The sequence below is a fragment of the Gamsiella multidivaricata genome, assembly GCF_025024155.1.
Source record: "Gamsiella multidivaricata strain RSA 2152 chromosome Unknown BC939scaffold_96, whole genome shotgun sequence".
Taxonomy (NCBI): Eukaryota; Fungi; Mortierellomycota; class Mortierellomycetes; order Mortierellales; family Mortierellaceae; genus Gamsiella; species Gamsiella multidivaricata.
In genome coordinates this window covers 1-16,320 of record NW_026251804.1, presented here as the reverse complement: position 1 = coordinate 16,320, position 16,320 = coordinate 1, and the positions used below count along the sequence as shown (strand labels likewise).

At 49.3% G+C, this 16,320-nt stretch overlaps 7 protein-coding genes across 7 annotated transcripts; 4 read left to right on the top strand and 3 right to left on the bottom strand.

Annotated features, from left to right (window-relative positions):
* Positions 1–1,836: 1,836 nt before the first annotated feature.
* On the top strand, positions 1,837–4,362 carry BC939DRAFT_485232 (guanine nucleotide-binding protein subunit alpha; the record flags this gene model as incomplete). The annotated part of the gene is made up of 6 exons (XM_051559298.1): positions 1,837–1,848; positions 2,174–2,282; positions 3,131–3,315; positions 3,404–3,561; positions 3,650–3,908; positions 4,021–4,362. The coding sequence occupies 6 exons, from the start codon at positions 1,837–1,839 to the stop codon at positions 4,360–4,362; spliced, it is 1,065 nt and encodes a 354-aa protein (XP_051407371.1).
* Positions 4,363–4,447: 85 nt separating this feature from the next.
* Positions 4,448–6,925, bottom strand: BC939DRAFT_485231 (asparagine synthase-domain-containing protein; the record flags this gene model as incomplete). The annotated part of the gene is made up of 6 exons (XM_051559297.1): positions 4,448–4,746; positions 4,859–5,090; positions 5,207–5,630; positions 5,788–6,272; positions 6,361–6,695; positions 6,820–6,925. 6 exons carry the CDS (start codon positions 6,923–6,925, stop codon positions 4,448–4,450), a joined length of 1,881 nt encoding a protein of 626 aa, XP_051407370.1.
* A 94-nt stretch (positions 6,926–7,019) lies between these two features.
* On the top strand, positions 7,020–9,469 carry BC939DRAFT_332927 (uncharacterized protein). The gene is made up of 4 exons (XM_051551613.1): positions 7,020–7,043; positions 7,284–7,413; positions 7,512–8,332; positions 8,473–9,469. Exons 2-4 carry the CDS (start codon positions 7,354–7,356, stop codon positions 9,461–9,463), a joined length of 1,872 nt encoding a protein of 623 aa, XP_051407369.1. The 5' UTR covers positions 7,020–7,043; positions 7,284–7,353; the 3' UTR covers positions 9,464–9,469.
* A 91-nt stretch (positions 9,470–9,560) lies between these two features.
* BC939DRAFT_466285 (uncharacterized protein) lies at positions 9,561–10,291 on the top strand. The gene has a single exon (XM_051557622.1). It carries the CDS (start codon positions 9,593–9,595, stop codon positions 10,205–10,207), a length of 615 nt encoding a protein of 204 aa, XP_051407368.1. The 5' UTR covers positions 9,561–9,592; the 3' UTR covers positions 10,208–10,291.
* Positions 10,292–10,417: 126 nt separating this feature from the next.
* On the bottom strand, positions 10,418–12,125 carry BC939DRAFT_402783 (ubiquinone biosynthesis protein; the record flags this gene model as incomplete). The annotated part of the gene is made up of 3 exons (XM_051552696.1): positions 10,418–11,259; positions 11,372–11,888; positions 11,982–12,125. 3 exons carry the CDS (start codon positions 12,123–12,125, stop codon positions 10,418–10,420), a joined length of 1,503 nt encoding a protein of 500 aa, XP_051407367.1.
* Positions 12,126–12,787: 662 nt separating this feature from the next.
* Positions 12,788–14,406, top strand: BC939DRAFT_485229 (Dihydroorotate dehydrogenase-domain-containing protein; the record flags this gene model as incomplete). The annotated part of the gene is made up of 4 exons (XM_051559296.1): positions 12,788–13,147; positions 13,260–13,391; positions 13,492–13,633; positions 13,688–14,406. 4 exons carry the CDS (start codon positions 12,788–12,790, stop codon positions 14,404–14,406), a joined length of 1,353 nt encoding a protein of 450 aa, XP_051407366.1.
* A 1,333-nt stretch (positions 14,407–15,739) lies between these two features.
* BC939DRAFT_466267 (uncharacterized protein) lies at positions 15,740–15,936 on the bottom strand (the record flags this gene model as incomplete). The annotated part of the gene is made up of 1 exon (XM_051557621.1): positions 15,740–15,936. A coding segment is annotated over exon 1 (167 nt), but the record flags the coding sequence as incomplete, so codon positions are not given.
* Positions 15,937–16,320: the final 384 nt, after the last annotated feature.

Sequence of the window (16,320 nt, the reverse complement as noted above, 5' to 3'; positions counted from 1 at the left end):
CCTTCTCCTCCTATTTGGCCGTCGAGGCGCGTTCGTGCCTGAGAGCGACGAGGATGAAGGAAAAAAAATGAGTGGGTCCCAGGTCAAGTCTTCCAAAAAAGAGATCCAAAATGATGTTGGAGTGCATGGCTGCGAGGTAAATGAAACGAGACACTCCCCAGTATTGTCACCGTAGTTCCTGTTGCCCTAGACTTGAATGGTAGGGTACATGTCCCTGTACATACAGTACCTGTTCTTTGAATACGTATCGGTCAATGGTACCTGGAGTGGAAAGACAAACAAAAACAAAGCGACCTGAAGCTCTAGGGTGCAGCACGGTTGATTGCATTTTCAGTCGAATCGCCAGATCTGGGAGAAGAAACTGTTCCGAGAAGACTGGCTGGATGCAGAAGACTACAGACAGAGGTCGGATTGTCCCCATTATCTCCAACACCTCCTCGTACCCTTCCCGGCCACATGGCATGCGGAGGCACAGGCGCGGAGTCGAATTGAGTCTATGGCTCTCTTTTAGAGTGGGGCACGTAGTACATCGTAGCTTATGGCCTCCCCCACTTATCTTTGTGTCGCCATTCTATTTTCTCCTCTCATTCTTCTTTTTTTTTTTCTCTCTCCCTTTCTCCTTCCTTCTCTGCCTCTCATCATCCTTTTTTTTTTTTTTTTTTTTTTTTTTTACCTTCGCACCACCTTCTCATCTCACTCTCCATCCCGCTCTTCCTCATCTCGCTCTCGCCCAACGCCCTCCACTCCATCGCCCTCGCTCATTGTTTCTTCTCAACGATTCTCATCTGCTCATCCGCCCCCTCCAAACCTCCATACGCCTCTTGTATCCCCTCCGCCGCGCTTGTTCCTGATCCCAACGCATAACGCTCACCTGATCCCCTAATCCAATCCTCCTAGTACACTCCACTCCACTCCACACCACACCACTCCACTCCACTCCACTCCACTCCACTCCACTCCACTCTCTTCCACTCGACTCGACCCGACTCCACTCCACTCCACTCGCAGTTGGCTCTATACCTATTCTATTTTATTATTTATTTGGTGTTCTCACCCTCCCCTGGATCCTCCTAATTGCCCTTCCCTCCGCCCCCGTACACCCGTGTACCTTTTCTCTGTCCCTGTGAAAGCGCGGCTTTCCTGCACATTAGCTCCGATCCAACATTCCCTATCCACACTCTAATTCTTCAGCATGGTAAGTTCCCCTTCCCCCTTCCTCCCTTCCTCCCTTCCTGCCTCCGTTCCTGCCTCCGTGCCTTCCTGCCTCCAACGCAGCAGCAGCTCACCCTTCAGTATCGCCCGCCCACATTAATTCCCCAAATGGATCATCCCACATGCTTCAATGTATCGTGCAGGCTGAAAACATGGCGAAAAAAAAAAGAGAGCAAAGAAAAGGAACCTTGTTTGCATCATGCCTATTCAGGCGCGGTGGACGAGTTATCGGAGAGTAAACGCAGTTAAGACTATACACCCTCTAGGAACGACTCTTTTTCTTTTTCTTTTTCTTATTATCATTATCATTGTCATTATCGTTATTATTGTTGTTGTTGCTGTTGCCCTCTATCGCAGCAGGCTAGGATCGCCGTTGGATGGATGATTCTCGCGCTGTTCACTGGATAAGGACGAAGGAGAGGGTTAAGGGAAAGGGCCTTGCGGGTATAGGGCAGAGGGCAGCATTCAAAATCGCGCCATAGTCGAGTCGTCTGCATAGTCGATTCACATGTACATACTTAATGTATTGTATATACTCAACCGATGATACCTCCTTTGCGCGTGTTTGATGCTACTCTGAGAAGATATACGAGGGGTCCATTCCGTGTCGAATCGTATCGCACCATGTCTGATCGTGTCCTTTTGTGGTGCGGTTGTGGCGATGACGCCCGCTCGTTCGTTCGACAGATTTTGCAGGGAGTGGATGGTCCGCCGGGGGCCAGGGGGCCCGTTGCGCGCAGGAGGCAGGGCGGATGTTTTGGAGCGGCCCCATTGGTGTGGCCCTCGCCCAGACCGTGCTATTTGAGGGGGGGAGGGGAGGATTGACCCGTATCTGCCGTCTTAGACCACGGCTGTGTTCTCATGCAGCCCCTCACCGCCATTTGCCACACGTACCTTTTTTTTCATTTCTTGTCGTCTTAACCTCAATCATATGCTTCCGTTCTGCCGGTCCTGGCTCTAGGGATCCTGTGTGTCGACACCCTCCGAGGATGCGCAGAGCAGGCGAATCGACATCGCCCTGAGGGCCGACGAGCGGGCACGTAGACTCGAGGTCAAGTTGCTCCTTCTAGGTATGTATGCCAACTTGCAGGAGGCGTTGTTTTCTAGCCCTCTCACTCTCCACAACAAACACATCACAACATCACAGACCACCAATGCACAGATGCATAGATGCACAGATGCACAGATGCTTCAGCTTTTCCTACCCTCGTTTTGCACTTCCTCCCCTTGGTCACCCTTGCTTACGTGCTCTGGACAAAGATATTGGGGGCGTCGGGAAGGGGTTAGACCTTGTTGCTGTCTTGTTCCCTATCACATACGATTGTTTCTGAGCCGTTAGTCGCACCAAAAAGATAAAAAAAAAAAACCCGGGGCAAGCATGCATACATGCCATGTGGCAGGACATGGTACACAAAGATACAGCCATCGTTCTGTGGTGCTTGGGTAAGCGAGTGGCAAGCAGAGAGCAAAGATAACAAAGCCAGTGGCCTGGCTGGACTCCCACTACCACCAGTAGGATTTGTGGAACACATCCGCACGACTACTTGGCTAGTCCAATCCATTGTATAGAACTGACTGGGCCTTTGAAGCTATTCCACTGATGGGGCCTTATGACCACCCTCAACAAACGGCGTCATTTATCGGAGGTGTAGCATGAACTAGAGTCGCATTGTATATGCCAGATGCATTGAGACATGTGCATTCTGCCGTCGAAGGCGCAGTTAAGGTTCCCTGAGCTGCTCTCCGGCCTTTTTTTATTTTATTTTTATTCTTTATCTGCACTTGCTTGATTTCGCCGCCCCGTTTCTTTTCGTGATCAGCGGCCTATCCCGCCGGTCACTGCAGCCACGTGGAACAGTGCACCGCAACTTGGATGCTAACGGACGCGTTTGGACGCTGTGGAACCGATAATTATTAGGTGCCGGAGAAGCAGGCAAGACCACTATCATTAAACAGATGAAACTGATGCACGCGTCAGGATTCTCGCTTCCTGAGAGGGAAGCCTTCCGTGGATTCGTCTTCTCCAACATGGTCGGTGCCATGCAGGCCATCCTTGGTGCCATGGAAGACCATAACGTCGCCCTTGGCTATCCTGAGAACCAGGTACACAGCCTGATCCATGATATATTCAATTACTGTCTTTTCCCACAACGGTGCTTATCTAATGCCGCTCGATCATCTTGTATTATAGAAATATATTCAAGTCTTTACGATCACTCCAAGGATCGCGAGCGGGGCACCCTACCCACCACAGTACCAACAAGCCCTCAAGGCTCTCTGGAACGATCCATCTGTGCAACAGGTCTACCATCTCGGCCACACCTATGCCTTGGCAGACAATGTCAAATAGTAAGCTCTAATGCCGATACACAGAGGATCTGGGACAAACCTCACAGTAACAACATGATTAACCTCTTTCCTCTTTCCTTTTTTCTAGTTTCTTCGACTCTGTAGATCGCTTATATAAACCTGATTATATGCCAGATGATGCCGACATTTTGCGGTGTCGAGTCAAGTCAACGGGTATCACAGAGACGACATTCCATCTTGGATCGTTGACCTATAGGATGTTTGATGTCGGTGGACAGAGATCAGAACGTAAGAAATGGATCCACTGCTTCGAAGGTGTCACCGCAGTGCTGTTCCTGGTCGCCATCAGCGGGTACGATCAATGCCTCGTGGAGGACAAAGACGCTGTAAGTTGACAGGCTGGAAACATCATATCTTATCTCATTCTATACTGCCCTTCGTGTTTGCTATGGTCTAATACGAATATCCTCTCTGTGTGCCTGTCTTTCTGAACGATAGAATCAAATGGAGGAAGCCATGATGTTGTTTGACCAGATCTGCAATTCGCAATGGTTTGTGGACACGTCTATTATCTTGTTCATGAACAAGACAGACATCTTTAGGCAAAAGATCCAATACTCCAGCATAAAGGCCTACTTCCCAGACTACGAAGGCCCTGACAATGACATGGCTGAGGCCACCGAGTTCTTCCGCAAACGGTTCACGCGCCTTAACCGGAGTGAGCACAAGGAGGTCTACGTCCATTATACAGATGCCACAGATACCAACTTGCTGAGGAACATCATGGCGAGTGTTAATGATATTATTATGGCACGGAACGTCAGAGCCTTGGCGCTTTAAAACAAGAAAACAAAATAAAATAAAATAAACCTCCTCTCTCTCCCTCCCGTTTTTCTTATATAAAATGATTCGTCCTTGTTGACATTTATGACTCTCCGCCGTTACGGTCTACAACTTGCTGTCCGATCTCTGACCGTCCGCCGTCAGTCATCTTGGCCGTGCGAGCCCCAAACTGAACAGCTCTCTTCCAATGTGAACTGGCTCTTACAAAACCCAGGTTCCGGGCTACATGTCGCAAGAGGATCTTCTCACCGACGCCTCTTGGGTACCGCAGGTCAACCTTGAGATCGACTCGAAGTTGGCTGAGATATTTGACCACATGGGTGCTCAGGAAGGGATATCGTGCCTCCTTGCCGTGGTCCGAAATGATGCGATCGTCTCGGCCTATAGTTTTTTTTTTTTTTTTTTTTTTTTTTGCAATGTCATGAGAAACACAAATGTGAATAAAGATGCGAGTTTAAAGCAGATACGGCCGCAAGGGTCGCTGTGTTCTTACCAAGATTGCGCGTCGATATCCTGTCTAGGTCCAGTTGCAGTTCATGGATCAGCCCCTTCCATCCTCCAGTCTTGTACTGCTCTTTATGACGCGAGTATCCTCCTAACTGTTCATCTGCTCCTAGTCCGGAAAGAAGAACCTTGGCTTGACTCGTATACGGCACCAATTCGTTCAGCTCATTCTTGATAAACCCAAGCCCTCTAGATGCGAACCAGAACGCCATTGCAATGCTCTAAAAGGTTTAAAAAAATCATAAGCAACAGACAGCTGTTAAATCACTCTTAATCTCAGTTCTCCAAAAAAAAAAAACAAGACTGACTAGAGTTAGACCCGCAACTAGCTACTTACCAAGTCCATCACGGTCTCCAGAGGCGCGATCCTCTCAAGGATTTCTTCCCTCCGAGCCGTAGCCTCCTCAAACGGGACATTCACCTCAACAAAGTTCCAATGACGGTGCGGTGCGATCCGTCTCAGTTCCACAAGACTTTCATATCCCGTTATCCGATCAGGAACATTGTATTTCGAATGCTCTGCACCTGAGCTCTGGACTTGCGATCCGTTACTGGACGGGGAGAGTCCTTGTTTCTTTAGTCGCTTGAGAGCGAGGGCCTCCTCTGCTGCCTTGGCCTTGACAGATCGAGGGTTCTCGAATCCAACGTTCAATAGGTCGATGGCCTCGCCTTCGGGAAGAAACCTGTCTGCGAGGGCTGCGAGACAGAGACAGTCAAGACCGCCAGAGAACAAAATGCCGACTCGCGCATCATGTTGAAGACTAGGAGTATAGTATGGTATAGCATGCGTGGCATGAAACGGTAATGGTAGTGAGAAAGAAAAAAGAAATGGAAAGTAAGCACGCGCCTTGAGATTAGTCAATAGGGAAGAATCCTCTTTTGGTTTGGTTTGGTTTGGTTTGGTATGATATCACTTACCCAGTCCTCGGAATATCTTGCACTCGTCTCCGGACCGAGTCTCCCAACACCTCAATCATACTGGAGATAGCCAACTTCATATCATCCGTTATAGGAGGCACGATCTCCGGATGTGCCTGGTCAAACTTGAGATCGTCTGCAAATGTCTCTGAGAGCTGATCTTCAGTTGGTACATGATCATTCACTCTGCCGAATGGAAGTCGCATACTACAGGAAGTGTCCGACAAAGTGCCATCGATCTGGACAGATGGTATCCATGGGTACCTGATCAACGAGTGCTGGCTCTCGGTCTTTAGACTGAGACTGTAGATGCCGTCGGCTGGTACTTCGTCCAAAGCCAACAGGTCCTTGTGGAGGGCGCTGTAGCCGACCGACGTCAAGATGAACGGATGTTTTATGGAACCTTCCTCCGTTCCTTCCTTGTGCCACAAGAGTGATCTCCTTCCTAGACAATCCCGCCCAAAGTATAATGTACGCGATGCAGCCTAAGAAAATATAAAGATAAAAAATTAAAGGCTTGACAGGTGCATCCCATGGTCCTTTAGTCGATAATTATGGCCTATCTTGACCTACGTGGAAATAAACGAACGCATAAGGCCCCTCTATCCTGGCCATGAGCTCCAGAAAGAGACCCGCATGTGTCTTTCCGCTGCTCTGACTAGATATGGTCTCCAATTGATCCATCAGCACCTGGCCATCGTTCTCGTGGTGATCCACAGCAATGCCGTCAAAGACTTCGCCATTCCACAGAAGTATGTTCTCTGCGCTTGAGACGTGGGGTTGTCGAGTAACAACGTCTCCTCGAAGGTGAAGAACTGCACCATAGAATGTCAATTCGGCGTCCACATTTTCACCCAGTGCTTCGTTTTGAGCAATTGAAAGACTGTATGTATCCTGTGCGCTGGGACCTAGTGTTGAGTGAGTTGTATCGAAGCCAAGGATAAGTATCATGATTTCAGCTCGTTTAGAGGATCATTGATGCCCGGCCGGACCAACGTGCGGATCAAATTATTTTCTCCGCCCTGGACATACCTCGCCGGGCGTTCAGCTGCTGCAAGGTCGACCAAGTGCGCTCGTATGCTGATTGCGATTGTGACCTAGCGGTCTGACCGCAAACGCTGAAGAGGATACCACACATGCGGCGATCGCGAAACTTCCTTTTCTTCTCTGAGCTGGAATGAGAGAGAGAGAGAGACAGAGGCCGAATTACGAAAGGGTCCTGGCATCTCACCTCCAGCTCGTCAACGCAGGCACAGGTACGATGGTGGGCGCAAGCCACTTTTGCTAGCAGCTCCCTTGAACTCCAAAACCCCCGAAGAGCGTTCTTTCTCAGAGAGGTCGTCCACTCCCATTTCATACATCGGTCATCTCATCCCACCCTTGCTTCCACCATCAACACCGACCTCCTGTTGTTCAGCACTATTCTTCGCCCGACATTTATCTCCAATTCGGCCTTGATTTCTACTCTTCAGTTGAATGACCACCTGGATTTTAAGCTACCTGGCCAGTCTAGGGCTGGGTCCGGAATTCGAGCCCTACTTCGCAGGAGTGCTCTATGACCAGAGCATGTCCGAAGAGGACAAGTCCGCTACCCTCTACGAGTGCCTCGAGGCCAACTGTGCGGTCGTACGTCTTCTTTCATGCCATACCGCCCCTAGTGGCCTCACCTCCACCCCCCGAAAAAAAGATGTCTGACCTGTTCGCTTGCTGGCTGGCTATCATAGGCTAACATCAACCTTCAGGACGCCGTCGCAGAACTGTTTGCGCAATATGCACAGGGAGGACTCTACTGGATGGAGCCTTCGATTTACGCCTATTCACAGCCATCTCTCGATTTTCAATATCCTCCTGCCACGGTTGCATCTCGCGCCATTCCGATTATCCGGCCTTTGGACGATCCTCAGCAAGGACGAACAGGAACCAATAATGGGACCAAATTACTCAATGTTGATAATATGGCTCGCGATCCTGATTCTTGGGCTAGAATTGATGATGATGACGACGATACCCAGGCAAAGACATCTGCTTCTAATGGACATCAATTGCGCGATGCACTAGATCCCTTTGATGACGACGAATTCAACCCGTTTGCACCCCCAAGTGCCTCTGATCTGGAGGTTCTGAACGGCACTCGCAATATTCCTTATGGAAGCTATCATTCCGCAACGGATCTGCAACCCCAATACCCGCCTCCGGTTTTTTATTCCTCGGACGAGAGCTATGGCGGTGGAGCTCTGGACGATGGCTCCGTATCGTATTTGACGAATTTGGACCAGGATATGACACCACTGGAGATGTTGGTGCAGATCATCAAGGATGTCAGTCCTGATAAGATTGAGAAGGCGTTTGCAAGATCCGGATACGATTTTGAGCGGACGCTTGAGACCTTGATGGCCGCGAGAGCATCTGGTGGAGGGGAGCTCGCGATGCCATTCATGGGTGATATCCGTTCAACACAAACCTGTCGACATTTCTTGCAGGGTAATTGCTTCCGCAAGGACTGTTGGTACAGCCATGATCTGGATTTGATGGTGTGCAAGTTTTGGTAAGCCTTTTTTTTTTTTTTTTTCTTCGTTCGTGGATGCTGTTATCTTGGCATCAAGCTATGATTTTTTTTATTAATATTAAGAGTTCCTTTCTCCCAACGGTGCTCTGCTTTCTATTCTCTGTTTATTCATGAAAAAGGCTCAAGGGACAGTGTTTGAAAGGCGAGACTTGCGAGTTCAATCACTTTATCGATACCAGCCGTGTGACAGAAACACCTCCGCCGCCTGTGAAGCAACAGCCGCCGACAATGGATGATTTCGATTTCCCATCATTATCGGCTAGCACCGCGTCTTCAAAGAATAAGGGATCTGCAAAGGTCAACAAGGGCAACGGACAGTCGGATTCAAAGAAAAATAAGAACAATAAGAACAGTAATGGTAACGGAGAGAGTTCGAGTGTCGCTGTGGATGCGCTGGCGACCCAGTTGGAGGAGAAGGCCAAGGTTTCGTCGCCTCCTCTGGCTAAACCTACGATCTCGTATTCGGCCACCGCAGCGGCAGCCGCATCGAAACCACTTACGCCATTGCAACGAGCTGATGATGCAGAGGAGCAGCGGAGGGCGTTCAAGCTGGAGATGGCTCCGAGCTCGATCCCGTGGCTGGAGACAGGATCGACCCTCAACAATGAATACCTCAAATCGCGTGCACAGGCGATCGAGTACGGCAAGGCACGTAATCGCTGCTTCGAATTGGCGACCCAGGCGTATCTTCGCAATGACGGAGCGACTGCAGCCAAGCTATCTTTCCAGGGCCGTGAGTACAACGACTTGATGATGGCGACGCATCGTGAGGCGAGTCGACAGATCTTCAACTCGAGGAACCAGGAGATGATCAAGAGCACGGCCAAGGGCGAGACATGGATTGATCTTCATGGACTGCATGTGGATGAGTCGTTGGCATTCTTGGACGAGTTCATGGAGAAGCTGGAGAAGGAGGTGTACACTGGCACCGTGTATGTGGTCACAGGCACAGGCAACCACTCGTCGAACTCGCGGGCAAAGGTCAAGCCGGCGATCATTGACTGGCTCGAGAGTTGGGACTATGTGTGGAAAGAGATGAGTCTTGACAAGGTCCATGGCGGTGTGCTGGCCGTCCAGGTCATAAAAGGGAAATCCTTGATGCGAAAATAAAAAAAGTGTAAAAAAAAAAAAAAAGAGACCGCATAACATGTGTACTGCACATAGACTGTCTTGGGCGAAATAATTTGTGTTGCCCTGATTTTCTACCGCGTTTCTCCACGCCCCTCTCATTGATCACCAATGTCCATGACGAATTCATCCATAGCCTCAACAAAGTCGATCGCTGGGATTCAGGAAAAGGATGACGCCCGCGTGATCCCCATGACCCGCCGACCTGATGGCACATACAGGAAGGAGCGCAAGGTCCGGCCTGGATACACGCCTCCTGAGGATGTGGCAAAGTACACGAACCGCGTCCTAGACTCTGTTCGTCCCGCCGCACCAAGTCCTTCGCCCTTGATTGCTGCAGCCAACACCGCACCCAAGACTAAAGCGCAGCTCAAGAACGATAAGAGGAAGGTAAAGCGTAAGGAAGAGCAGGCAACATTGGAGGTCGCTGATGATGGTGGTGGAGTGTCCGCGAATCAAACACAGAAACCAAAGGCAACAACATCAGACTCCGCAGCGACTTCAAGCACTACTACCACCGCCGCAGCCGCAGCCCCCGCCGCCGTAAACACAGCAGAGTCAGCAATGGATCCTGAAAAGAAACTACGCGCGCTCAACAAGAAGCTGAGGCAGGCCGAGCAGCTAAAGGGGCGGCAGGAAAAGGGCGAGGAGATGCTGCCGGAGCAACTGGACAAGATCTCAAAGATGGCAGAACTCCAGGTCCAGATTGAGCAGCTGTCTATCTGATATCGTAATGGACAAAAGGATGCTGTTGCTCACCAAAAAACAAGTTCGACAATAAAAAGAGAGCTGTACATGGTCTTTATAGTCTATAATGATTCGTTATGTCTATGGTATGATGCGAACAAAACAGAAAAAATAAAAAATAAAAAAAGGAAGACAAATAATGCAGATAACTGAAAGAGTTGTGGTGCGCGTACAAGTCTGCAAAGCCGTTCAATGCAAGAGCCATCCAAAGCGCGACAGGATCTGGTACAAAAGCGAATTTGACTGCTCGAGATCGATCCACCAGACAAATATATCCAAGGACAATGTTGTATAAAGGAATCCGCAGTATGCCGTAATCCACGAACGCAAAGTCCTCGTCAGATCCGATATCGTCAATTTTGAAGACTCCAACCTTGATCGGATCACAGACTTGTCAGCCTCATAGATCGCAAGCGCACAGTACTGACCCATGACCGCAAACGTCCTCATCTGCGACCCATCGTCCGCACCCAAATCCTCGTCCAGAGCGCGAAGAAGGTCGTTTGTCTTGAACAGCAACAGAAGATCTCGGGGCACCTTGGCCAGGATACCTGCAATATCGGCAATCTTGTTCCCTGAAACGTCGCCCGCTAACATGACTATCTCATCCTTGCTGCGTGCCCTTCTTGTGAGCTGCGCATCCTGAACCACGGACCAGTCGCGACCTGTCAAAATGCTGGAGAAAAGCTGGTATGCATCCGTTCCCCCGAGTTTCAAGGCACGGTATTTGATCTCCTCCTCATCTGACGCAATGATGGCGGTCCATAGGTGCGCATAGTCCAGCCGGAACTCGGGTGTGAGTTCTCGGTAGAGTCCATGATCCAGAAGGATGATCTCAAAGTTGCGTGGAGAGGGTGATCCAGGTGGCGTGGGGCGAATCATGACATTGCCGGGATGTGGGTCGCAATGAACGAATCCATCCTTGTAGATCATTTGAGAGAACGTCCGAGCCATCTCGTTCGAGACTTCGGACACCTTGATGTTGTTGGCTTTGAGATATGGCAGGTTATCGATCCTAGACCCAGTCATGACTACATTATCATGAAAAAAGACACTGATATGGTTTAGTACGCGAGTTCTTGTTTGATTGAGCATATGCATCACAGTGAACAGATAAAAAAAATCATCAGGGTTTCAACATACATTCCATGACAAGGACTCGTTTCCGGGACCAAATGACATCTGGGATCTTGATGGTCGATTTACTCCCCTCTGCGCGGGCCTGGTCAAAGTTGGCGGCTACACGGGCAGCATTGGCGGCCTCGATATTGAAGTTGAGTTCCCTGGGTAAGCTGGTCTGCATCTCATCGCTCAGCCAAGTGAATTCGAATTCCGGGAAGACGTAGGCGATAAAGTTCGTGAGTGCCGCCACAGTTTTGATATCGATGGTCGAGAATTCGGTCAAAGCTGGGTGCTGAATTTTGACCGCTACCTCCCGACCATCCAGTAGTCTAGCCCTATGCACTTGAGCTAATGATGCTACGCCAATGGGCTCCAGATCAAATGAAGAAAAGAACTCGGACATGGGTTGGCCTAGATCTGAATGAAAGAGCGCCTGGATGGTTTCGATGGAGGATGGCGTGCAGCGGTCCTGAAGAGGTTCCATGGCAGTAGTCCACTCATCCGGCAGTAGATATTTCAAACTGGCAAGATGTTGTCCCTACAAGTTGCATGTAAATGAAGATGCCTCTTAGCATTAGTGGCACTGGCGGCGAGGACTTGAGGGTTAAAGAATTCGATTTGCACAACATACCAGTTTGATGTAAATGCCTCCATTCTTGCTCAGCATCTCTCGAAGTCGATCTGCACTCCGCTTGTGAAGGGCGCTCATGCGGTGCGCTCTCTCCTTTTCGTCTTCTAGGTTGCCGTCCTTCAGATCCCTATTTACGAAATCCATGGTATACTTATAGTCGATGCCCACACGAACAACCGCCTCCCCTGCGACCATCATTCTGTGCAAGGCCAGTGCGCCGTGGCGGAAAGGGTCATTGATATTGTATAGAAGGACTCCGGTGACCAATGCCACCGTCGGCACAGAGACTTTTAATGGAATCCGTCGAGGAGGAGCGACCGAGGGACTCCAGTTGGTCCGAGCGCTGGTAGACTGGAGTCGAGCGGATACCAAAGCGAAGCGAGACGGGACAGCCTTTTGAAAGGCTGTCCTCCTGGACAGATGAGCTCTGGAAGTGCAGAGGAGGGGTATGGAGGTGGATGACCTCAGCATGGACATGGCGGGACAAAGACGAGAGAATGGGAGGATGTTGAGATCAGCTTGGGCGAGGTTTTCCTATACCTGAAGATAGGCCATCCCGACTCAGTTACAAAAATTAGCATTCAAGTATCGAATGTATTTTACACGAAATTCAACTTGATGCATGAATACAGATTTGTGCCAAGCTGCATTTTTTTTGGTGGCCAAGGGGAAATGCATCACGTGCAGCTTCCCAAACATGCTTTCCGACCAACGAGTTGTGTGCCTGAAGGGGAAGTGCTCGTTTTGGTTTGCTGATCTCTCTATTCAGAATCACAGGAGAACCACCACCCCGCCCCTCTCCCCTCATGAATTCTCTCACATCTATCCTGCGTCGCCAGCGTCAGCTGCCTGCATTGCCGCGGGTCTATGGTGCCCAGCGCATCCCACCTTCAGCAATGGTCCGCCATTATGCCACGGTCCGCAAGGAACATACGACCACCTCTAAGACGATCAACTTTATCCTCGGCACCGGTATCGTCGTCGGAGGTCTAGTCGGAATCTCATATGGATTCGACTCGCGTGCCTCCATCCACAAGTATGTGCTCGTTCCCTTGATGCACTGGACCATGGACCCCGAGACGGCTCATAAGGCCGGCATTAAGCTGTTGAGCATGGGAATTAGCCCCTGGGATACACAGCACGATGACCCCACATTGGAAGTCAAGGTAAAGGGAGGATTCAACGGTTGTATCGGATGTTTGTTCTTTCGTTGAATCAGGAGGTTAACAGCACTGGAGACTAACGACACAAATTTCTCTTTGTCTCCCCGTGGTGTAGCTCTGGAACAAGACCTTCTCAAACCCAGTGGGAATAGCTGCTGGATTCGACAAACATGCCGAGGCAATTGACGGACTGTTTGATCTGGGATTCGGCTATGTTGAGGTTGGAAGCGTCACTCCTGAGCCCCAGGTAAATGGCTTACCACAAGGAAGAAGTGTTGACCATGCTGTTGGTGTGCAACGAACATCTCTAACGAACCATTCATTTCCTGTACATATACAAACTATAGCCTGGTAACCCTCAACCTCGTATGTTCCGCCTTCCAGAGGACAAGTGCGTGATTAACCGCTACGGATTCAACTCGGAGGGCCACAAGGCGGTCGAGACGCGTCTTCGCCAGCGTATCAAGCGGTTCTTGTACAAACATGCTCGTGAGGATCAGGATCAGACGCTGGAAAAGCTGAGGCACGGACAGTCCTCGACAGAGTCCTTTGTGGATCATCTCTCCACCAACCGCTCTCTGCGCGATGACCGTATCTTGGCCGTGAACTTGGGCAAGAACAAGGCCTCGACACCGGAATCTGTGGAAGACTACGTACTGGGTGTCGAGCGTCTCGGACACTATGCGGATGTTTTGGTTGTCAATGTCTCGTCACCTAATACCCCCGGACTGAGGTCATTGCAGCGCAAGGACATGCTTGAGGACTTGTTGCGTCAGGTTATCAGTGCTCGCGACCGCCTGCAGTCCGCTTACAAACCCCCATTGCTGGTTAAGATCGCACCCGATCTATCGGAAGAAGAGCTCAAGGATGTTTCTGAGGCAGCTTTGTCAACCAAGGTGGACGGTATCATCATTTCCAACACAACAATTTCGAGGCCCAGCACATTGATCAACAAGGAGAACGCAAAGGAAGTCGGAGGACTTTCGGGACCCGTCGTCAAGCCTCTGGCTTTGCGGGCTCTTCGCCAGGTTTACAAACATACCGGAGGAAAGATTCCTTTGGTCGGCTGCGGAGGTATCTCTACTGGCGAGGATGCTTTGGAATACGCTAGAGCAGGAGCAAGCATGGTGCAACTTTACAGCAGTATGGCGTATGAGGGGCCAGGAATCGCTCGTGCTGTGAAGGACGGCATCGTCAAGGGTTTGAATGGACGCAAGTGGATGGACATTGTTGGCGAGGACACTAAGAAGGCTGGCAACTAGGATTCACAAGAGCTTTTGAAATAAAATGCATTAGAGAACGTAGGTCAATCGTGAAAGGCATCCAAAACCGACTTCAATTGCCATCTTACCTGACTCTGCTTCTTACACACCTTCCGTTAACGCAACAAACAGCGCCGTTTGTGAAGTGTATCCTGGTGCAGTTATCATTTCTACACAAAGTTGTTGCGGGCCTTGACGCGGTTAAACCCTTCCTTTGCCCAGCTAACCGAGAGTTGCTGAAGCAGTTCTGACCGCCTCTTTGGTCTGAACTAGTGATTCTCACCGGTGAACGGTTAACCGCAGTGAACAATTTTTTTGAAAAATAAATTTCATCGGTGAATTCCAGTTTTTTCTTTACCCTCCCTCAACATCATGTCTTTGTCCTCGGACGGCGAACCTTCATCATCAAGGTCTCGAGAATGGGTTCATACCATTGAGAGCCCGACAAGCCCAGCATCATCCTTTGTATGGACGACTTCTAGTCAGCCATCAACAGTGACTCCAGTGTCAACTGTGAGCCAGCTATCAGAGCCAGACCTAATTAACTTGCCGCCAGCAGTTCCAGGTACCATAGTCTCAGCAAATCGATTTAATTAAAACATCATGTTTCTTACACTTGCAACGTGGACCGATCCAGTCTTCATGGCAATAGGCCTTTGGAATGGCTATCTGGAGGCTCGTCGCACTATTTACAAGGATGAACGAGTCTGGCGCCTTTTTTGCCTTCAGCCAGGATTCGCCTCCTATCTCCCAGTGAAGTCCTCCTCTACTCCCTTGTCATCACACTTCTGCACTCGCCACCGCGCAATATCCCTTGAAGTCAAGGGGAAGCATGCAAACAGCCGGTGGGTTGGAGTGGTCAGGAGGTTCTATGGTTGAATCAGTGGTTTATTCGAAGATTGATTGCTGTTTAATCCTGCGTTTGGAGAGCTCTTATATACTAGACACAGTTGTGCTGGAATGCTCTTGAAACTAGGCGCAGTATGGTTACGACCATGACATCATTCTCGAATAAACAGTTGTACCTGTTGCATCTCCCCATCTTAAAAAAAAAAAAACGTTACTTCTTTTCGCGCTTGGCCTCGAACTCTGCTGGGGCCTCCTTGGCACTGACCAGTGATGCCTTTGACTTCCAGGTTGCCTCCTCCAGTGGGTATCCTTTCCATTGAACGAGCCATTTAGGTGTCCTGCCTGTCCCATATTTCACCAGAGTTCACTGTATATTTAGTTTAACAAGTGTACCTCCAGCTCACTATTACATTTAATACAAATAAATACCTAATCGGTGTGGTGTGTGGAGCCACATCTCTTTCTCACTTAATTCTGAACCCCGAAATATCTCATTTTTTTAAGTGAAGTTATCCATCCATACACACACACATATACACACACAAAAGTCTTCAAACATCCTCCACCTTCATACACCACTATGAACAACGACAACAAAACCCTCTTTGAAACCACTCCTTCGACCCAGTTGGCTGATGATGGCTCAGCCATGGAAGTCGACGAATTTGACCAAGGGTCTAGCCCCCCCTTGAGTGAGGACCACGATTTCTCACAAATATTCGATATTCGCCATTCGATTTTTCGAATACAAATAGTGAGAATAAAGTCTCATTCGATTCGCATTTATTCGATTCGATTCGATTCGACCTCATTTGATTTGACATTATTTTCGATTTTTAATGATTTATTCATATTCAGGCATATACGTTTGTTATTGAAGGAATAATTGCGAATCGAATAAGTCTTTTATTCGACATGGGGCGAATCGAATATATTCGAAATTCGAATAAAAAAAATCGATTGAGGCTCATATTCGATTCGATTCGCTAGTTGAGAAACCGTGATGAGGACAGGCAAGAATCACCTCTAGCAGAGGAGCCTTTGTCCATTGATGCGCTGTTACAA

What these genes read in the sequence shown, in the direction of transcription:
- BC939DRAFT_332927 (XM_051551613.1), top strand. Translation starts at nt 7,354, where the DNA reads ATGTCCGAAGAGGACAAGTCCGCTACCCTCTACGAGTGCCTCGAGGCC. An exon ending in TCGAGGCCAACTGTGCGGTC is followed by an intron (nt 7,414 to 7,511) that starts GTACGTCTTCTT and finishes TGGCTATCATAG; the next exon opens with GCTAACATCAACCTTCAGGA. An exon ending in TTGATGGTGTGCAAGTTTTG is followed by an intron (nt 8,333 to 8,472) that starts GTAAGCCTTTTT and finishes TTCATGAAAAAG; the next exon opens with GCTCAAGGGACAGTGTTTGA.
- BC939DRAFT_466285 (XM_051557622.1), top strand. Translation starts at nt 9,593, where the DNA reads ATGTCCATGACGAATTCATCCATAGCCTCAACAAAGTCGATCGCTGGG.